Source organism: Zea mays, chromosome 4 (assembly GCF_902167145.1).
Source record: "Zea mays cultivar B73 chromosome 4, Zm-B73-REFERENCE-NAM-5.0, whole genome shotgun sequence".
In the NCBI taxonomy this organism is placed as follows: Eukaryota; Viridiplantae; Streptophyta; class Magnoliopsida; order Poales; family Poaceae; genus Zea; species Zea mays.
In genome coordinates this window covers 5,753,212-5,771,715 of record NC_050099.1, presented here as the reverse complement: position 1 = coordinate 5,771,715, position 18,504 = coordinate 5,753,212, and the positions used below count along the sequence as shown (strand labels likewise).

Here is an 18,504-nt window from a genome sequence, read left to right as displayed (position 1 = left end):
TCGCCGACGGCGCCTGGATCTCGCTCCCGGGAGGGACCCCGTCGGGGAGGAGAGATCCTAGGAGTTGTCTAGGCTCGGGCAGGCCGACCTAGACTCCTCTAATCGACGTAGAGTCGAGGAGAGGCGGAGAATTTGGGGATCGAGAGGCTAAACCTAAACTAGACTAGAACTACTCCTAGAATAAAATGCGAAATAGAAGTTGTATTGATTCGATTGATTATTACAAATCGGCCGTATACCTCTCTATTTATAGAGGAGGGGGCTGGACCCTTTACAAACTAATTTCCGAGCTTTTCCCGTGATTTTAGCTAACAACCGTAACACAAAACTCGGAACCCTAATCTGCTCTGCGCACGCGCGGACCGTCCGGCCCCCAGACGCGGACTGTCCGGACCGCGGACCGTCCGGCCTCAGGGCCGGACCGTCCGCAAGCTCAATTCGGTGGTCAACAATACGTATATTTTTGTACAGTAACAAATTGGTTTTTTGGGGGCTATACATAAATATGCGCTGAAAATTTGGTGAACCGCTCCAAGTGATAACGTAGTTGAATTTTGTTTTGGTCCCAAATTGGTGACACAAACAAGCTGACGTTCGCATGTCACACACGGTCCCATAAATAGCATGGACCGCTCAGTCTGCCACACCATTTGGACACCGATCCATCCATCCATCCAGCCCCGTACGTGTCTCGCTGGCCGTCCGTATATATAGAGAGAGGCATCGGAGATTGGCCGCCACGTTGCCATCGCGCGCGGCGCCCGCCGGCCAAGGCCAACCATGCTGGCGAGGGCTCCTCCGCCGCGGCCGTGCTCCAGCGGCGTTTGCATCGCCCGCGCACATCCAAGAGCCGCCGCCGTCGCGGCCAGGCCGGGGACGACGAGGACGACGACGACGGTCGCGGCGGCGGCGGCAGAGGCCGCTTCTAACGGGTCAGCGGCGGCGGCCGTCGCAGGTACGGTGGCGTTGGTGGCAGCGTACTGATGGATTCCATATCCTTCCTACTCTGTTCAACATTCTGATTTCCAAAGAAAGAAAGAAAAAAAGATATATATTTTTTTATTTCAACATTGATAATTCTGAGAGTTGGGGACAGGGATCAGCAGCAGCAGCAGCGCGCTGGTGACCTCGACCGTCGGGAAATCGACGAACATCCTGTGGCATGAGTGCGCCATCGGGCAGAAGGAGCGACAGGGTCTGCTGAACCAGAAGGGCTGCGTCGTGTGGATCACTGGCCTAAGCGGTTCAGGTGAGGTCTGCAAGAGCTGATCTCTTCACATTTAATTACGAACAAAGATCCTTCCTTTTATATATATATACCTGTCTGTCTGTCTGTCTGTCTGTCTGTCTTGACTTGATCAGGGAAAAGCACGCTCGCGTGCGCGCTGAGCCGCGAGCTGCACGGCAGAGGCCACCTCACGTACGTCCTCGACGGCGACAACCTCAGGCACGGGCTGAACAGGGACCTCAGCTTCGGAGCAGAGGACCGCGCCGAGAACATCCGCAGAGTAGGTAGGCCGGCCGCCGTAGGCGCCAGCGCCAGCGCCATGCATGTTCAGTTCTGCTGATCCGTTCTCGCTCGCAACCGAGTGCTCGCTCGCTCTAGCGATGTCACTGCTCGTTTGCTTAAATCTTTATTTCAGGGGAAGTAGCGAAGCTGTTCGCCGACGCTGGCCTCGTCTGCATCGCCAGCCTCATATCGCCCTACAGAAGCGACCGAAGCGCGTGTCGCGATCTGCTGCCCAAGCACTCGTTTATCGAGGTACGTACGGTCCATTTCAGCCTTCTTCCTGGACATTTCAGCCTTCTTCCTGGAGATTCTTCCATACCACGCCTACTCGCCATTATTCAGAGAACTACGTCTCTCGTCCTTTCTGCAGGTGTTCCTGGACGTGCCGCTTCAAGTGTGCGAAGCCAGGGACCCCAAAGGCCTCTACAAGCTCGCACGCGCCGGCAAAATCAAAGGTGCTCACTCACTCGATCACTCACTCACTCAAGATCTACGAACTGGCCGTCCTGCTTGTATCTGCTTACTAGCTAACCGCGAAGCTTAAACGACGACGCCCTGCATGCAGGGTTCACCGGCATCGACGATCCTTACGAACCGCCGTCGGACTGTGAGGTTGTTAGCAGAGCTCTAGCTTCCTCTACTATACCAGATTCTATTCAGTGTCGTCTCTGTAGATTATCAAAAGGACTAGCTAGCTAGCTAGCTAATGGAAGATGACGATTCTTTTTGCAGATAGTGATCCAGTGTAAAGTCGGCGACTGCCCTTCGCCTGAATCGATGGCTGGTCACGTTGTGTCGTACCTTGAGACGAATGGTTTCCTCCAGGACTAGACATGGAATGCGATCGATGCGTCTGATGTGTATATATGTAGCAGCAGCCGGAGCGGCATTGCCAAGGCTGTGTAATCTCATGGCTGTCTTTCTCTTTAAGACCAAAACAAACAAGAGATGGCAGTGTAAAAAGGAAAAAAAAAACTGCGTCTGACAGAGTCGCTGAATCAACCATGCTTCTGATAAAAGCTATTGTTTGTAGGTACGGCGTTGATTCTTACGACATTTATGACAATGCTTTCGAAAGGTCGGTTCCAAAAAAAAAACAAATTCCATTTATTGCAATGATGGAGATGGCCCATACATGTAGTAAAGAACAGCCGTCCTGAAGATTGAAAACAAGGGCAATTTTGATGCAAAATGGCCAGGTCTATTTAATGTCATCACTCAGGGTCTAGACCAAGGCAATAGAAATGTTTGGTTGCTACTGGTACCATCACGGAAGGTTGCGTGCGTCAAGGTGAATCAAATCTGTGAAGGGAACGTGGCCGTCAGATCTACGGGTTGGGAGTTAGATCAATTATATCTTTTGCTAAATGGTTTAGCTCTAAAACATCTAGCGGAAAATGTTGACAATGTTTAATGGACAACATAAATAAGAGGAGGGTTGGCTCCAACTACCTATCTTTCTAGCATCTATCTGGTGGTTTAATTTTCACGCCTTCTCTCTTGTAGGTCTCACCCTCACTTGTGTAACTTGAGATTAAGAAAGTGCAGCACTTACCACAGTGGTTTATGGTGAAGTGAAATCCATTTTCGTGCTCCATTGAGTTCTTGATTTTTTTTTGGTTTGGATTTTTCCTTCCCGATTTGAATTTGAGTTCTTGGAACTTTTGGGTTGGATAGAAACGTGCAGGAACCTCCAGGTGGTTTGGGCAGATTCAACAAGAGCACGAAAATCCAACCTCTTGACTGATTTTGAGAAAACAGAGTTCGCTTATATCATTTTTGCCTTTTAGAGCTTTTGTTCAGGCTGCTAGCAGCCGTCAACACATCACTGCCATGCACTGAGCACGGACAATTCACCGTTTTGAGTCTTTTTTGGTGTTTGGGGTGTCTGTTTTGTGATCCGTTTTTGATTTTTTATATACTTTAGGGACTTTTTCAAAGAATCCAACCACTAGTTGGTTGTGATGTTTTTTGTTTGAGCTCTTTCTTCGTTACCATTAGAGCAGAGCTCACTTTTCGGATTTCAAAAGGCTTCACTTGTGTACTTAGTTTTGGCTGGCTCAAGTGCTCCGTTGGCTTGAGAGTATCTCATTTGTTTCTTTTTGAAACAAGAAGGCAAGAGTTCTGCCTTATATATTGATAAGGAAAGAAATGCCCTAAAGAAAGAGTCAATATAAAGACGATGTCAAGCACAACAGATACTCTCTAAGCATCCCGTAGCAACTAAAAATAAGACTCACAACTAGCAACTCAGCTAAGTTATGAGGATAAGAGAGTAGCTAATTGCCTAGCCCCGGCTGCAATCTAGGCTGCCGCCTCGCACTTAATCAGAGTTATGATCTGTTGACTGGTCGAAAACCTGCGATCAAAAGTCCTCGCATTCCTTTCCTGCCATATTATCCAATTAACAAGGATCAACAATGATCTGAGCCCATTTCTGCTAAGGTTTGGTGTTTTAGAGAATTGGATGAAGATTTGATAAACAAGCCAAAATTGATTCGTATGGAAATTTTTTATTGACTTCTATTCATTCATATATGGACACCTGTTTCGGTCCTGCCCAAACCATGCGGGGAACACATATTTTCCACAGTTCGCATCCTGGCAGAAAAAGACGAAAACTAATGGCCTCAAAACTGGTTGATCGATTGAGGCAGGCAACACACGAACACAGCCGTACGGGTACGGTAGGTGAGGGAGAGATTTTCAGTCATCTTCAGAGATACCGGCTGAGGCATGCGGAGCATGCACATGGCCTATTTTAAGTGTATTTGTACAGCCCTGAATGCATGAATGATACGTATGGCATCCGATTGATATTGCAACAAAGAAATCATAATGCATGGAACGGAAATGCTTTCAATTTAGTAGAGTTGGTGGCGCTGATAGCGAGGCGCGAGCTGAGCTTTTATTGCCACCACTCACTCACTCACCACACACAGGTTCTTTGTTCGTTGCAACCTACCCAGTACAGACACTGACAGTGATACAGACAGACAACGAAGATCACCACATGTGAAAATTTCAGAAAAAACAATGTAGTTCTGTGGACAGTGATACGGACAGACCACGAAGATCACCGCATTTGAAAATTTTCAGAAAAAAATCGTGTACGTACTACGTAGTTCTGTGGACAAGTTGCTGAACACACTTTGCAAGGATGTGTCCCAAGTCTCTGCACAATGATTTGCCTCTGCATGCGCAGTTGCGCACAAATCAGCTAGGAATCGAGGAAGGCGCTGCAACGCAGAGGTTTGGTGTTGGTGGGCAATGCAAGGGGATGAAGTGATCATACAATCCACTGTCTTGGTAGTAGTTGTATCATAATCGTCCTCGCACCTTGGAGCTCCGTCGCTTTCGGTGTCCTACAAGGCTGAAGGGAACAGCATGCATTCAGTTCAGCACCGCGGGTTCAGCCTCGATCAGTTTCTAGAAACAGTTGGTTGGGGAGAGATTGGTTTGCACCAGATACGTTTCCTATTATATATTTGCTCTCACAAGAGAAGCAATATCGTGGAGAAGCTCGAAAAGAAAGTGGTAGACTAACACTAGACATCGTAACAAAATCACCAAAGTTATACTGTGATAACGAACCGAGAGTATTTTACTTCTATAGCAACAAGTTTAGTGCCGCTGCCAAACACATTGACATGAGATAGTATGTCGTAAAGAAGAAACTCCAGCATTAAACAATCGAACTTGAACATATGTAGACAGAGCAAATGCTGGAGGAATGGAGGATCCGCTCACTAAAGGTTCGGTGCTGGTGAGCAAGGGGGTTTGAAGTGATACAAGTCGCTGATCGCTGTCCGGGTAGTAGTCGTATCATAATCGTCCTCATCGTAGTCGTCTCCATCGCTTTCGGTGTCCTACAAGGCTGAAGAGAACAGCATGAATTCAGTTCAGCATCGCGGGTTCAGTCTCAGTTTCTGGAAACTGTTCGTCGGTTCGTGATCACTGTAGTAGACGTTCATCTCGAAACCACAGCATGTTCAGAGCATTCTCCAGCCTGGTTACTGAATGAAAACCATGCAGGATTCATTTGAGGGTGTGCTCGTGAATTGAGGTTTACTGTGCTGTCAGTTCTGCTTCAATAGTCCAATGTGTAGGTTAACCGTTAAGGCGTTAACCTTGATAGTCCTTTGATTGGTAGCAGTTAGTACCTTCACCAACGAATGAGAAAGTTAGTGAAGAAATTATTGGTTGGGTGGTAGTACTGGGCTGTTATATGTCAGGTCCCCATAATAAATTGCGATGGCCATATGACTCATCCATCACTACTTTATTCAGGAAAACTAAGATCTATCGGTTTTCTTCAAGGCTGAAAGCGGCCTTTTTTTTTCTAGAATGGAGCAGATTTCTACTGAGCTTCTGTCTTACTAGATTGTTGATTTAGAACCCTACTTTTTTGTTCAAATGTTAGTGAAGACTATGAGTCACCAGCGTTGCAGAAGTTTACCACCATCAATAGTAATTAAGTAAACCTTAGGTGTCGTTTGGTTCACAAAATGTAACGTAAATGATAATAGTAACGGTTCACAATTAATATCCCGTGGTAACAAGTTTGAATAGGACGATATCAGTTTCTAGTGTGGTATATGATTACGGTTGTACTTAAACAAACATGATTTAACGTTATCGGTTACATTGTACGTTACAAATATGTGAACCAAACAACATCTTACTATTTATGATACCGTATCCCAACTATGTTAAGGATGACATGGTTGACTTGCTCATCCTCGAACCAGTAGCGATACTCATAATTTCGTATCAAAATTTCCTTCACACTATGTTCAACATTGTGAGAGAGTCCTGGGTTTGCATTGACAGAGATCACATGCTCTTGATTGAGACTGTTGTGAGATCGACAAAATATCATCTGGCATGAGTTGACTGCCCCATTAGGCAAAACGAGAGACAGAAATTGTTGAACTAGAAGGGTTGTGTTGCGTGGATCACTAGTCTAAGAGGTTCCACACTATATAGACCCTCTGACAAGGATGAAAACAGTCAGAAATGAATATTTATTCGATTTACCTTTTTTATTGTAAATAAATAGAATATTGAATCTGTAACACAAATTCATATACTTGTTTTTAGTATTGAACTTATAAAGATTCATAAAAGGTAAACCTTAAATTTATCATATATCTTCTCAAATGATAGACATAAAATTCAGATATTTTTCACTTTTTTGTTGTAAGGAGCAAATGATACATAAAATAATTTATACAAAAAACTATTCTTATTTGTAACAATGTGCTCGATAACATAAGAAAAGATCAACATTAAATTTCATACGTACCTATTTTAAAATATTAAATTTGTCATAATAATTTGGTTATCCACTTTCATCCTTGACATACGTTCTCGATGGCGATAATTTTTGGCATGGGTTGAACCGGGACCTCAGTTTCAAAATAGAGGATTGTGCTAAACACATATAGAGAGCAGGTATGTTGTGTCCAAGGTTTACAAAATCAGTCGGTTTTAACGGTAAACCGGTCGGTTTATCGAAATCGTCGTGGCGTGGTTTTGATTAACCACCGTTTTTTTTCCAAAATTCGTCTCAAATTCAAAAATTTTGAAAAAAAATCATAAAAATTGAAAACCCGTTGGTAAACCGCCATTTTGGATCGGTAAACCATGATTTTAGACCGGTAAACCACCATTTTTTGCCGGAAAATTAGATTTGATGCCAAGATTGAGTTCCAGTTTAGGCATTTAGTGGCCAGTTTAGGCATATTAGTCTTGTTTACTGTTATATGCTATATGTGAAGATGTTATACTATATATGAAGATGATTTACTATTATATGCTATTTTTTGCCCAGTTTAAGTGCTAGTTTAGTTCCAATGCACCTTCAACATTGGACGAAGACTCACCTAACAGTGACACTCCTCTTTCTAGCATATTGTTTACATCACTTGTACACGAACAAGGAGACACAGAGGAAGTGCAAGCATGGACCGATGAAACAGTTGGCGACCCCCACCTTAGCATGCGGAAGACAAGACTTAGTCCATCAGAAAGAAAAGGAAAAAGAGTCAAATTCACCGATCAAATCGAAGAAGAAGAGGATAAAGACAGTGATGATAGCACAATCGACCCTAGTGTAGGTCATCATGGAGACGATGACAGTCATGGTGACGGAGGGAGGTGATGTTGGATCATATGGTGCAGGGAGGAGTGGGATAGGGGACCATATCAAGATCCTTCTAACATGCATGAGTACTATCACTATGAGTCGAGCTGAATACGTGAGTATTGTAAAAGAAGTCGACCTATGTGTCGTTGGAAAACTGTAAAAGAACTTGTATTTGAGTATTGCGAAATTCATTGGTTGTTTGTTGTATGAGAACTGGAGCTTGTGGTTGCATATGTATGTTGTATGTCATTTTGTTGAACACATGTTGTGTGGACCAATTATTATTTACTATGCAACGTGAATTGAGCACATTATAAATGAACCATGTCAAAAAATTTCATTTATCTCTGTAAAATGCAAAAAATCGATTCATGTGACCAATTTCCCAACGGATTTGGCGGTTTACCGCTTGGAAAACCGTTTTAAATTTTGTTTATTTGAACTGGCCAAATCGGTCGGTTTTTATAGGTTTTTGGTGGTTTACCGCCGGTAAACCGTTACCGCTGGGTAGAGTTTTTTCTCGTGAAAACGGTTTGGTTAACCCTGGTTGTGTCTTGAAATCTCTCTGAATTTGATCATCAATTTCCACAACTGACTTCGACTACTGATTACTGTTTGTGGGTGTTATGGACTCTTTTATTGAGAGAACCTACCAAAGCTGACTCATGCTAGAGAATAGCAATCAAAATCTGTTAACAATAAGTCTATATAACCCCTGACTTTTAGAGGGTGATCTACTTCACGCCCTCAACTTTAAAACTGGTTGTTTAATCATGCTTAAATTTTCAAAATTATACAAATAGCTCATTAGACAGTTTTAGTTGGCGGTTTTTATGACGTGGTACTGATTTAAGAGGCACCAGTTTTATCTTTTCAATTTTATCATCTAATGTTGTCCAAATGTTATGTAATTTTACACAAAAATGATTATTAGATATCATATTTGTCCTAATTTTTCTATAATTTTAGGACTAGCAGCTTAATTACTAAAATGAAAACCTACATAAAAGAGTTTAATATTTTTGTCCCTAATTTATTTCTTATTTATGTGGCTAAACTTTTTAATAGACCTAAATAATACTATTACTAAACTACTAATTTTTTGTTTATTTTAATAAGTAACTTAAGTAGTCTTTTCTAATTAGTAACAAAATTAGTTTTATATTTGTTTTTTAGAAACATCTAGCAAACAGTAATAAAATGATTGCAAATTTTTGTATAGACCTTCTCTTAGCTAAACTAATATATACAAATGTTTTAAGTATTTTCTAAGAACTTTAAATCCAAACCTTATACAAGTTGTTCGGCTGGTCTGATAAGCCCTACCGTCGTTGCATCTATAAAGTTTGAATTATCTCACATTTTACTATATAAAAGCAGCAGCTAGCTGTTCTAGTAGCTTCAACAAACAACTTAATAAAGCTCTAAGAAATATTTATGTAAATTATAGGTCCAGATTCAAAGTTCTCAGAAACTTTTAGAAATACATGTGTATGTTAGTTTAGCTATCAAAAGGTTTGAGTAAAAATGGAATCATTTTATTACTGTTTGGTAAGTTTTTACAAAAAAATATGCAATTAGTTTAATTAGTAATTATAAGAAATACCACTTAACTTGTTTAATAAAATCAACAAAAAATTAGTAGTTTATTAATAGTATTATTTAGCTCCAATAAAAGTTTTAATCTTAGAAGTTAAGAAATGAAGCAGAAACAAAAATATTAAGCTTTTTTATGTATTTTTTAATTTTTAGTAATTAATATGTTTCTCCTAAAATTTTAGGAAAATTAGTGCAAATATAATATTTAATTTACTGATTTTTATGCAAAATTATATAAATTTTGGAAACTATAAGATGACAGAACTGAAAAAGATAAAATTAGTGCCACTTAAATTAAAACTGCTAACTAAAACTATCTAGTGGGTTATTTCTCTGGTTTTATAAAGCTGAGAGGGTTAAACAACCGGTTTTGATGGTGAGGGGTGAAATAGACCACCCTCTAAAGTTTAGGGGTTATATATACTTAATCCAAATCTGTTAACGGTTTAGTCTCATGCCATAGGACTATAAAATTAGGGACATCACTTTGTATGTGCATAGAAGAAACCTCTAGCCTTAAAGAAGCACAAGTGCTTTTTCTTACCTTCCATCTACTATATTCTCTTCAGGTCATTCATTACCATCTCTAGCCATAATATCTTGGTACTCGGAGCCAACAATTATGTGTTTGAGGATGATCTCCCAGCCCACCATTATGTGCACCATCACCACCATTATGTGCACCATCACCATAACCCTATCTTCATCAGTTGTCCTACCACCATGGCCTCTAACAGCAGCCACAAAGCCATCACGCTCGATGACCATTGCCTATTGCACAAACACAATATTTTTAGGTGCAAGTGTGGCTATTGCACTCAGCGGATTCCATTGATGGCAATGGTAAAAAGGAATCGATGTTCTAGGGGCAAATAGCCAACACATACAACTGCACCATAGAAGCTCCTTGCCAATGTACGCCAAGCAACTAAAGCATCAGTAGTTGATGAACAACCAAAATATCACCCTATTCAACAACATCTACAACCGCGTGTAGTGTCTAGAGCGAGTGGAGCTGATGATGTTATGCTGCTTGATGCAGTCAAAGAGAGTTTACGCAACAAACCTAGAGAAAACAAGTTCAAGGTGGAGCACGAGCACACATGTGGCACACTCTTTATCGTCAACCTAAGCGGTGCATGCAACATGGTGACCATAGCCCGAGTAATGGGAGTAAAATATACCTTCTCAACTTGTACGATGATCATGCTCAGCGTTATAGGAAAGTGTGGATGCACCACACTCTATTGGCCACGATAGGACAAGAGCTCAACAGAAGGGGAGGTGCCTAGCAACAAGTAGCTACAGGTCCCCATCTACACAAAAATGAATGTTAAAGATGCTCTGTAAGGCTAGTGAGAGAATTGCTCAAACCAAATTATTTAAGTAATTTAGCAAATTGTAGGTTCGTTCAACCAACGACGTGGACGAAGACAAAAAAAAGACCGATAGATTTGCTTTAAAAAGATGATAAAACAAGTTAAATTAGAGGAGAAAGAAGCGACGAAAGAGAAGCAAGATGATGAATGATACTAGTAGCTTATTAGTTATATTCATGAATTATGTAACTTTAATTTTTATGTTTAGGTTATGTATTTTTTTATTGTTTTTATGAATCATGCAATTTTATTTTCTTGATTATGTAAATGGATGTAATTTTATTCCAATAAAATGATGTGTTTTAGGTCAACTAAAAGTTTGTAAAAAAGATCTAATGTGGTTCCGATGTGGCTCTAGGCTGAGGCCAAAGAATGTGAACTGGAGCATTGAGTAGATAAGAGCTGACGAAGATCGATAGTAGGGTTGATAGCTGGTATGACGCAATGTGGTGGTAGATATACACCCTTTGCATTAGAACCATCCCAATATTGACACGTTACGGGCTTGTTCATTTTGCTCTTAATCTATGTGGATTGGATGTGATTGAGTGGATTTAAATCCCAAACAAGTTAAAATCTTCCATAATTTTTCCAATATCATTCAATCCACATGTGATAGGAATAACTGAGTAAGGCCTTGGTGGTTAAGTATATTATTTTCATTGCTCATTTATACACATGTTGTAACAAAGCTAAAGGAAGCCGATCAATCAAGTTGGAACCTGTTGAGTTAAGCTCCTAGTTTGACTTTTGGTGCCAGAAAAATAGAAAGTTGGAACCTGCTTCGGTGGCCGCCTTCCCTAATGAGAAAGAAAACAAGAACTATTATAGACTTTACTATAAGCTTGGAACTCTTTCTGACTAAAGAAGAAGCAAAGCTATATTTTGATTCAAGCCTTAGGTTTGGCTCACACGCCCGAAAACCTATAGTACAAGGGTCGATTCAAGCCCTAGGTTTGGCTCACACACCTGAAAACCTATAGTACAAGGGTCGGTGGAGCGGACCTTGAGACCTATATGGGATGAGGAGGACTGAGAAGGCAAGATGGATAGCTGTCCACACTTGCTGGCACCATTTATATACACATATATATAGGTCCTTCAGAGATGGCTATTTCAAAATTAGTTTGGAAAGAAAACATGACGTAATGTTGATCAATAACGCTATAATTTAGAAATAGGGGGCATCAGGGAAAATCGTACTACTATAATCTTCACTCATCACTCATGCAGGACCCGGTAATCCTTCCTTCGCAACACTCCATCCAATGGGCTCGTGCTGCTTTCTTGCGTCAGGCAATGCGTCAGCCACAAAGGAGAGCCATGGTTGTGTACCCATTGCGGCTATCTTTGTGCGGAACAAGACAAGGCTTTGCTGTTTTTTAATCTTTTATTCAAAATATATTTTGTTATTAGAAAGAGTTTAGATCTTAGTAGCATTGATTTTCATATGTTAACTTGAAGCTTAGGTTGATTGTATCCCAACACTGAATATATTGAATTTGTTATATCACATGACTATATGTGTAGTATTATTTCATATAACACAAGTACTTAAAATTAAATTATATTACCAATATTGATTTGACCTAATATTTCAGTCAAAGTGTATAATTTATTTAAAGTAACAACTTATGAAATTTATTATCATGTACAATTGGTATAACTAAGTGAATAATCGGTATTGCTATGTGTTTTGTTAATGAACATTTTCTCGTGCCATATAAGCTATTAAAATAAATATTAACTCTAATTTATACATGTTTATTTGGTATACATGTTGAAATATCACATTATAGTTTCATGGTTGTAGGAGTCTTAGAAATATACTAGGTGAGTGCCCGTGCGTTGCAACGGGAACATATAATATCACGGTAATTTATGTACAAATATGTGTTATATTGTTAAGAGAAAAGGTTTCGTAATCTATTTGTGATTCTAGTGATAAGATGAAGAGCGATAATTATGTCAGACCTGCACCAGCAACCACGACCTGCAACGGCTTACTGGGGTGTTCTCTGTTTCTAAAAAATGAAGAGAGTTGTCCATCTTCCAAATAGTTTATTGTGCTTTCTAGTGGAGGTCTTGGAAAATCCTTGCAGACAACCTGTGGAAAAGGTAATCAAATATGATTTCACAAGAAGCACAGTGAGAACACGGAAAGAGTGAAAAACAAAAGGCTGAACCTGCAAGGCAGGATGTCTACGCTGTGATCTCCTTCCTTTATTCCTTGAGACAAGTTTTTTCACGGCAAAGCTTGTATAGTGACTACTCGCAAAACATCTCTGAGAAGGAAGTTGCCCCGCAAAAGATCTTGCCTGGATAGCTCCAGTAATATTCATAGATGACAGGCAACCAGTGTCCATTATTGAGCAACTCTTGATAAAGTGGGGGTCAGCTCTGCTTCAGCCAATAGGTACAGGCAGACTACTGCAAATTCAAGGAGCCATAAGACAACCCACAGCTATGAAGTCATTTCCCATATGGCATATGTATCGTGAGTAAATTAATCCAGGTTGGTAAATACCGATGAAGATATTCTAGGCTGAGAACAATTGATGGATTAACAACGAGGCGGAGAAACAAGAGACAATTGCATATTTAGGATTCCAAACATTGTGTTTCGCATCCAAAACATTTGCTTTACAAAAAGAGATACAAATATGGCGTTGCCTGGAACTTTTTCTAAACAAATTCGTAGCACCACCATCTCAGACTAAAAAAGAAGCATCTGCCCCTAGGTGACACTGGCTGCATGGTGGTGATGAATTAAAATTCAAGACACCCACAACAAATGCCAACAAGAAATTCAAACTGTAAGGCACATGATGGTGATAAAAAAATCAAGAGTAATCAAAAGAATAATTACCAATATTAACCAACCACTAAAAACTACCACCTATGTGTTGACAAACATAGGAATAAAATTATAACAGAAGGCAGTGAGAGACATGTTCTTCTCTTGTGAGGGCATCATTGTTAGCACGAAGCTCGACACACATTCCCATGGCGCAGTCATTGTATACATCCCAAAGTCCATCCTTAAGCATGGCATCAACAAGTGTGTCATGTCCAAAACGAGACCCTTTACTGCATTTGTAAGTAGCAGGTTTGTCAGACATAGCAGTTGGGATCTGTTTTAACCAAGAACATATATAGTTTCAACATAAAACAGGCCACTTTTGAATCACCTTGCTAACTGATGGTGAATGCTCAAATCACTAAAACCAGGTGTAGAAAGTGTAATTTAAATAAGTAAGCAACTTTTATCTATGAAATAACTTAAGGTTGTTCTTTGGTTATGCACAAGCACCACTGGATGTATCAAAACAATACTTTCCATACCTAGCTTCGACAATGTACTTTGGGGCATTGGACAATATCATTGATACCCAGCTGAATTGATTGTGCAGTGAACATAGTAATTTTTCTTTGTTTTTACATCAAAAATACACCAAACACTTCACACTTTGGGGTTAGCTGTTAGGTACACCAGACCGGAGCTGCCAAATATGCCACTAAGCCAGACTGACCGTGTCTTGAGGCCACGAGTCAGTGAAAACCTACATGTTGTTTGCAGGCACCATGCATCGGTTACTCAGATATGCTAGTTTACGCGCCTGATGCATGGAGGCCTCCAACACAGCCATGACCATGAATGATGGGAGCAAAAAGGCTTGCTGCCTCCATTGTCCCCCCTCCCACATTGCCTTGTTTCCCTCTCCCTCGCTCTCTCTCTCTCTTTTATTCTTTAATTTTGGTTGCTTTTCTGATCATCCGTAGCTTCAAAGGCGAACAACATGGTGCCAGTAGTGTGAAGCAATGCATGCACCAAATGTGTGGCGCGATGGAAACTGTACCCTTGTTAGACTGCTAGTTTTGTGTGTCGGCCACTAAGTGTTCCCTTGAAAAAAATAAAAACAATGCTACCTTTTGAGATGAACAGGGGGGTTAGGCAAGCAATGCAGGCCGATCGGACTGGAAAAAAATTCGGCTCCGTTTTGTTGGCAAGGCTTCCAGCAGACGCTTCTACGTCCTGCCAAACACTTTGGGAGAAGTCGTTTCTTGGTGAGCACCAGAGAAGCCGAGACCTCTCCTCAAGTGCACCTCTGGAACTGGAGCTGAAGCATCTGAAGAGGAGCCTGCCTCATTTGTAGATGAAACAACACGCAGATTATAGACAGAGAGGTGGATTTGCTCTTGCTCCCTTCAACATGTCTTGACTCTGACCACTGACTTCCAGCTTGATGAACCACGTTTTCTCCCTGCATCATCATACTGACTGTCTGAATATGCGTCCTTGAATACTTCCCTTTCACCACAAAACGGAGTAGACTACTTGCCTATCACTGTCAGCAGAGAGACAATTCTAAGGGTCGGTTTGGTAGTACTCTAGTTTGCCCAAAAACTTTAGCTCTGCTTTTCCAAGCCATTTCGTAAATCATCTATCTCTTATCCTAGAGCGAGAGACATTTTCCTATATTAAAGTGTTAGAGTCAGAGCCAAAGTCGGTGAAGCTACTATTGATAGCTTCTTCTGCGTAGTATAAAAATGGCTCTTGCTTTTAGGTGCTTTTGAGAGGTAACCGTTTTAAAAAATAGTGTTTGGTAGAGCTTGCTTTTTTTCTATAGTGGCGGGCCCAGCATTATGAAACATGGATATTTAAAATTATTAAGGGGTAAAAAATTTAGCATGTATAATACTATATAAAGTCTTACAGTTTGATACGTATAATACCACACATATTACATATTTATATATCAACAATTTTATAACGCATTAAAATAGAGTCATAGATGAGCATAAGATTGATAAAAACTGAAACTATGTTTTATATTTATTTTTTGTATTGAAATCTTAGGTATTTAACGGGCTCTAAAGTGATGTAATGGAAGTAAGGCTCTGCTATTGATTCTACTCATCCATGGAAACTCAGCTGTTCCATAACGAGCTTGTAATGTACTTGAACCTATTCTAAAGTGATGTAAATAAGGCTATGCTATTGGTTTTCCTCATCCATGGAAAAACCTACAGCTGTTCAGAACCAGTCAAGGCTCAAATTCAGATGCCATTCATTTGAACGATATCATCATGACACTTGACACAGGGTGCGCGGTCAACGCCACAAGTTTCAGTTTTTTTTCCTTCACAAAATCTCCGGAACGCATTTGCATCATTGTATAATGATCGGGATTCATCGTTCGTGGAGCACTATCGTATCGTCATCCTCTGCAGATCTCGGTGAGCTCGTCGAGGTCGTCGGACTCGGACTCGGCGGCGATCCTGGACGCGGACGACGACAGGAAGCGGAAGCCGGCGTCGCTGGCGCTCTTCCGGACGAAGGCCAGCTGCTGGGACCTCTTGCAGTAGGCGATGAGCCCCTGGACGGGGTTCTCCACCTTCGAGCTCACGCTACTGCTCCTCCTCAGCGCCGGCCCCGCACCGCCGTCGGACGACCCGCTCGAGGAAAATAACTCAACATACAAAAAGCACAAACATGCTTACTGACATCAATCATCATAGACATGAGCTATTAGGTTCAACATCAACTTACTTGGAAATTGTCAAAAGCTCGAGCAGGAATGTTGTCATCAAATTCCTTCATCATGTCCCAGGGGCCATCACCAACTCCTACTAACACAATGGACAAAGGCAATTCACTGCAGACAAAAGGCAAAAGCTGAAACAATCAGAAGTCTTTTCTGACACAGGAGGCAACGAAAAATTATGAAACATGATGATGTCGTAGCTGTAAGTAATTGTCATTTCAGCGAGAGTATTTTGAAACAAGGTAATGAAGGACATCTATACCTGGCCTTCACAATGGCATCAACAGTTTTTTGCTCTTGCGAACTCAGCTGTCCAGATGCAGTATCTACACTCCTCGTAACCTGAGTAATATACAAATTAACAAGAGGGAAGAACTATTCAGCCAAGCAATACGCCAACAAATTACACAACAACAATAAATGTGAACTATTCAGCCAAAGGTTGCTATTGTCACTACTTGCTACCTACTACAGGATTCATAGTTGCGGACTAAGGGGAAAAGAGAGAGTGCAAGGAAAGGCATCAGAGAGAACACATCTTAAACAGATATTATGATACTATAAATGCTTCATTTTAAGAACAAAATTCTATTTCACTGTTGCATGTACTGACATGCTACATTTGGGCAATGGAAATATACAGGTAAAGAAAAATGACTTAAAAAGGATAGAGTATTCAGAGCCATCAAATTACTTCCAGAACATCCCACAAGAAGAGTTAACATTGTACCTGCCCATCTGCAATTATCAATAGGACGTGGTATTGCCCACCACTTTGCTCCACAATGGTCATAGCCATCTCAATAATTGGTGCAAAGGATGTTGGTCCTGTTAAGAATTGGTGTAAACACATATGAACAATCCAATTAAATGGATGAACAAGGCATAGCAGCTTACCAGCTAAGCGCAAATGTGGTACAAGTTCCCTATATCGATCGAGAGCTTCTTCAAATCCATTACAAGGTTTCTCGTCAGGAGAGAAATAGAAGACATCTTGATCATGTGTTGATGCTGAAAGAAAAAATGCATGGTGAGTTAGGATTTATAGACATTATCAAACAGAGTAAGAAACAGTCAACCGTGAACAAAATCATTACCATCTCCAAATCCGAAACATGGAATCAGATTATCTTCATCGAATTTCGATAGTGTTCGCCCAATAATCGAGATGGCTTGTTCATACGGATTTGGTGTGTTGCTAATGTGATATAGACTGCGTCCATGGAAAGAGAATTTGCCTGGTAGAAGAAAATAAATCATAAGCAATTGGAGGAAGCGAGGCAACAGAAACAAACAAACAAACCTGTCCACTCGTTGCTCTTTGTGAAATCAATGCCAACAATAAGATTTGATGATTCAAGTCCTGCTTGAGCTAGAGCATCAGTAACCTGCAAAAGGGGAAGGTTTGGTCTTTCAGAAAGATAGTCAAGGCGTAGCATAACTGAAAGTGAAATGTGCCCAACCGAGCAACTCTAACCAAACACAAATGCCTTCAATAATGCCAAGTTGCCAACCTTACAAAAAATACTGCATATTCTTCCAATGAGCTGTGAGCACTGACCAATCTACTTTCGCGTGCATGAATCCTTCATGATTCATGAACAGTAATTGATGGTTGACTAACAAATAGAACCACAATGTTCTATATCAGAATCTGCAGCACCTCCCATCGCTTGACCAACGATGGGGCATCCTAATTCTCCTCTGAAATTTTAATCGACTGCAGATTGAGAAACTACGAAGCACAGATCGGACATGTTCCTTAAACTTGGTTGCCATACAAGGCGCAAGCAAGCGAACGGTGAGTTCAGATTGAGCCGATCCACTGCTTCCACTGTACGCTACGATTTACCCAATGACACAGCAAACGCCCTGGACGGGGTTCCTTGCACCGCCCTTCAGCGGCAGCGGCGCGGCTGCTGCCACCGTGAGAGGCGACGCACCTGGTGTTCATTCTGGTCTGGGCGAACGGGTTCTTCGTCCACGCCCTGAGGTGGCCGTGGCCATGGGCGGCGATCTCCTCCCGCGCGCCCCTCGTGGTCGCTGCGCCAAGACCGCTCTTCTCGTCGGGGAGGGAGTGGTCGCGCGGTGGGGCCCCGGCCTCGTGTGATGACAACGACACGCGCCGTGGCTGCGAGTGTCGAGGAGGCGGCTAGGGGAGGGAGTGGTGGCGTAGCGGCGATGTGGCCTCGTGCGACGATAGCGGCGCGTGCCGCGACTGTGGGGGTCGAGGAGGCGGCGAGGGGGTGTCCCGAAGCCGAAGGTGGGACGAAGTGGTGGCGCGGCGGGGGCACGACCTCCGCGCGACTCAGGCTC

General features: G+C 41.7%; 2 protein-coding genes across 6 annotated transcripts; one reads left to right on the top strand and one right to left on the bottom strand.

Annotated features, from left to right (window-relative positions):
• Positions 1-639: 639 nt before the first annotated feature.
• LOC100193315 (uncharacterized) lies at positions 640-3,084 on the top strand. Of its 5 annotated transcripts, none has more exons than XM_020551282.3 (7): positions 640-955; positions 1,097-1,249; positions 1,363-1,512; positions 1,607-1,762; positions 1,881-1,965; positions 2,050-2,122; positions 2,243-3,084. In XM_020551282.3, exons 1-7 carry the CDS (start codon positions 781-783, stop codon positions 2,339-2,341), a joined length of 891 nt encoding a protein of 296 aa, XP_020406871.1. In that variant the 5' UTR covers positions 640-780; the 3' UTR covers positions 2,342-3,084. The 5 variants fall into 5 exon arrangements, 4 of the variants coding, with proteins under 4 accessions (XP_020406871.1, XP_020406873.1, NP_001345055.1 ...); XR_004857515.1 differs by having other exon boundaries at positions 641-955; positions 1,644-1,762; XM_020551284.3 differs by having other exon boundaries at positions 641-955; positions 2,076-2,122.
• A 12,499-nt stretch (positions 3,085-15,583) lies between these two features.
• Positions 15,584-17,642, bottom strand: LOC103652758 (E3 ubiquitin-protein ligase RGLG1). The gene is made up of 6 exons (XM_020551797.3): positions 17,492-17,642; positions 17,286-17,426; positions 17,086-17,199; positions 16,919-17,016; positions 16,451-16,530; positions 15,584-16,299 (listed from the first exon to the last, which is right to left on the bottom strand). The coding sequence occupies exons 1-6, from the start codon at positions 17,625-17,627 to the stop codon at positions 16,185-16,187; spliced, it is 684 nt and encodes a 227-aa protein (XP_020407386.1). The 5' UTR covers positions 17,628-17,642; the 3' UTR covers positions 15,584-16,184.
• Positions 17,643-18,504: the final 862 nt, after the last annotated feature.

What these genes read in the sequence shown, in the direction of transcription:
- LOC103652758 (XM_020551797.3), bottom strand. Translation starts at nt 17,627, where the DNA reads ATGCTACGCCTTGACTATCTTTCTGAAAGACCAAACCTTCCCCTTTTG. An exon ending in AAAGAGCAACGAGTGGACAG is followed by an intron (nt 17,427 to 17,491) that starts GTTTGTTTGTTT and finishes TTCTTCTACCAG; the next exon opens with GCAAATTCTCTTTCCATGGA. An exon ending in TGATAATTGCAGATGGGCAG is followed by an intron (nt 16,531 to 16,918) that starts GTACAATGTTAA and finishes TATATTACTCAG; the next exon opens with GTTACGAGGAGTGTAGATAC.
- LOC100193315 (XM_020551282.3), top strand. Translation starts at nt 781, where the DNA reads ATGCTGGCGAGGGCTCCTCCGCCGCGGCCGTGCTCCAGCGGCGTTTGC. An exon ending in CACTGGCCTAAGCGGTTCAG is followed by an intron (nt 1,250 to 1,362) that starts GTGAGGTCTGCA and finishes TGACTTGATCAG; the next exon opens with GGAAAAGCACGCTCGCGTGC. An exon ending in CGAGAACATCCGCAGAGTAG is followed by an intron (nt 1,513 to 1,606) that starts GTAGGCCGGCCG and finishes CGCTCGCTCTAG; the next exon opens with CGATGTCACTGCTCGTTTGC.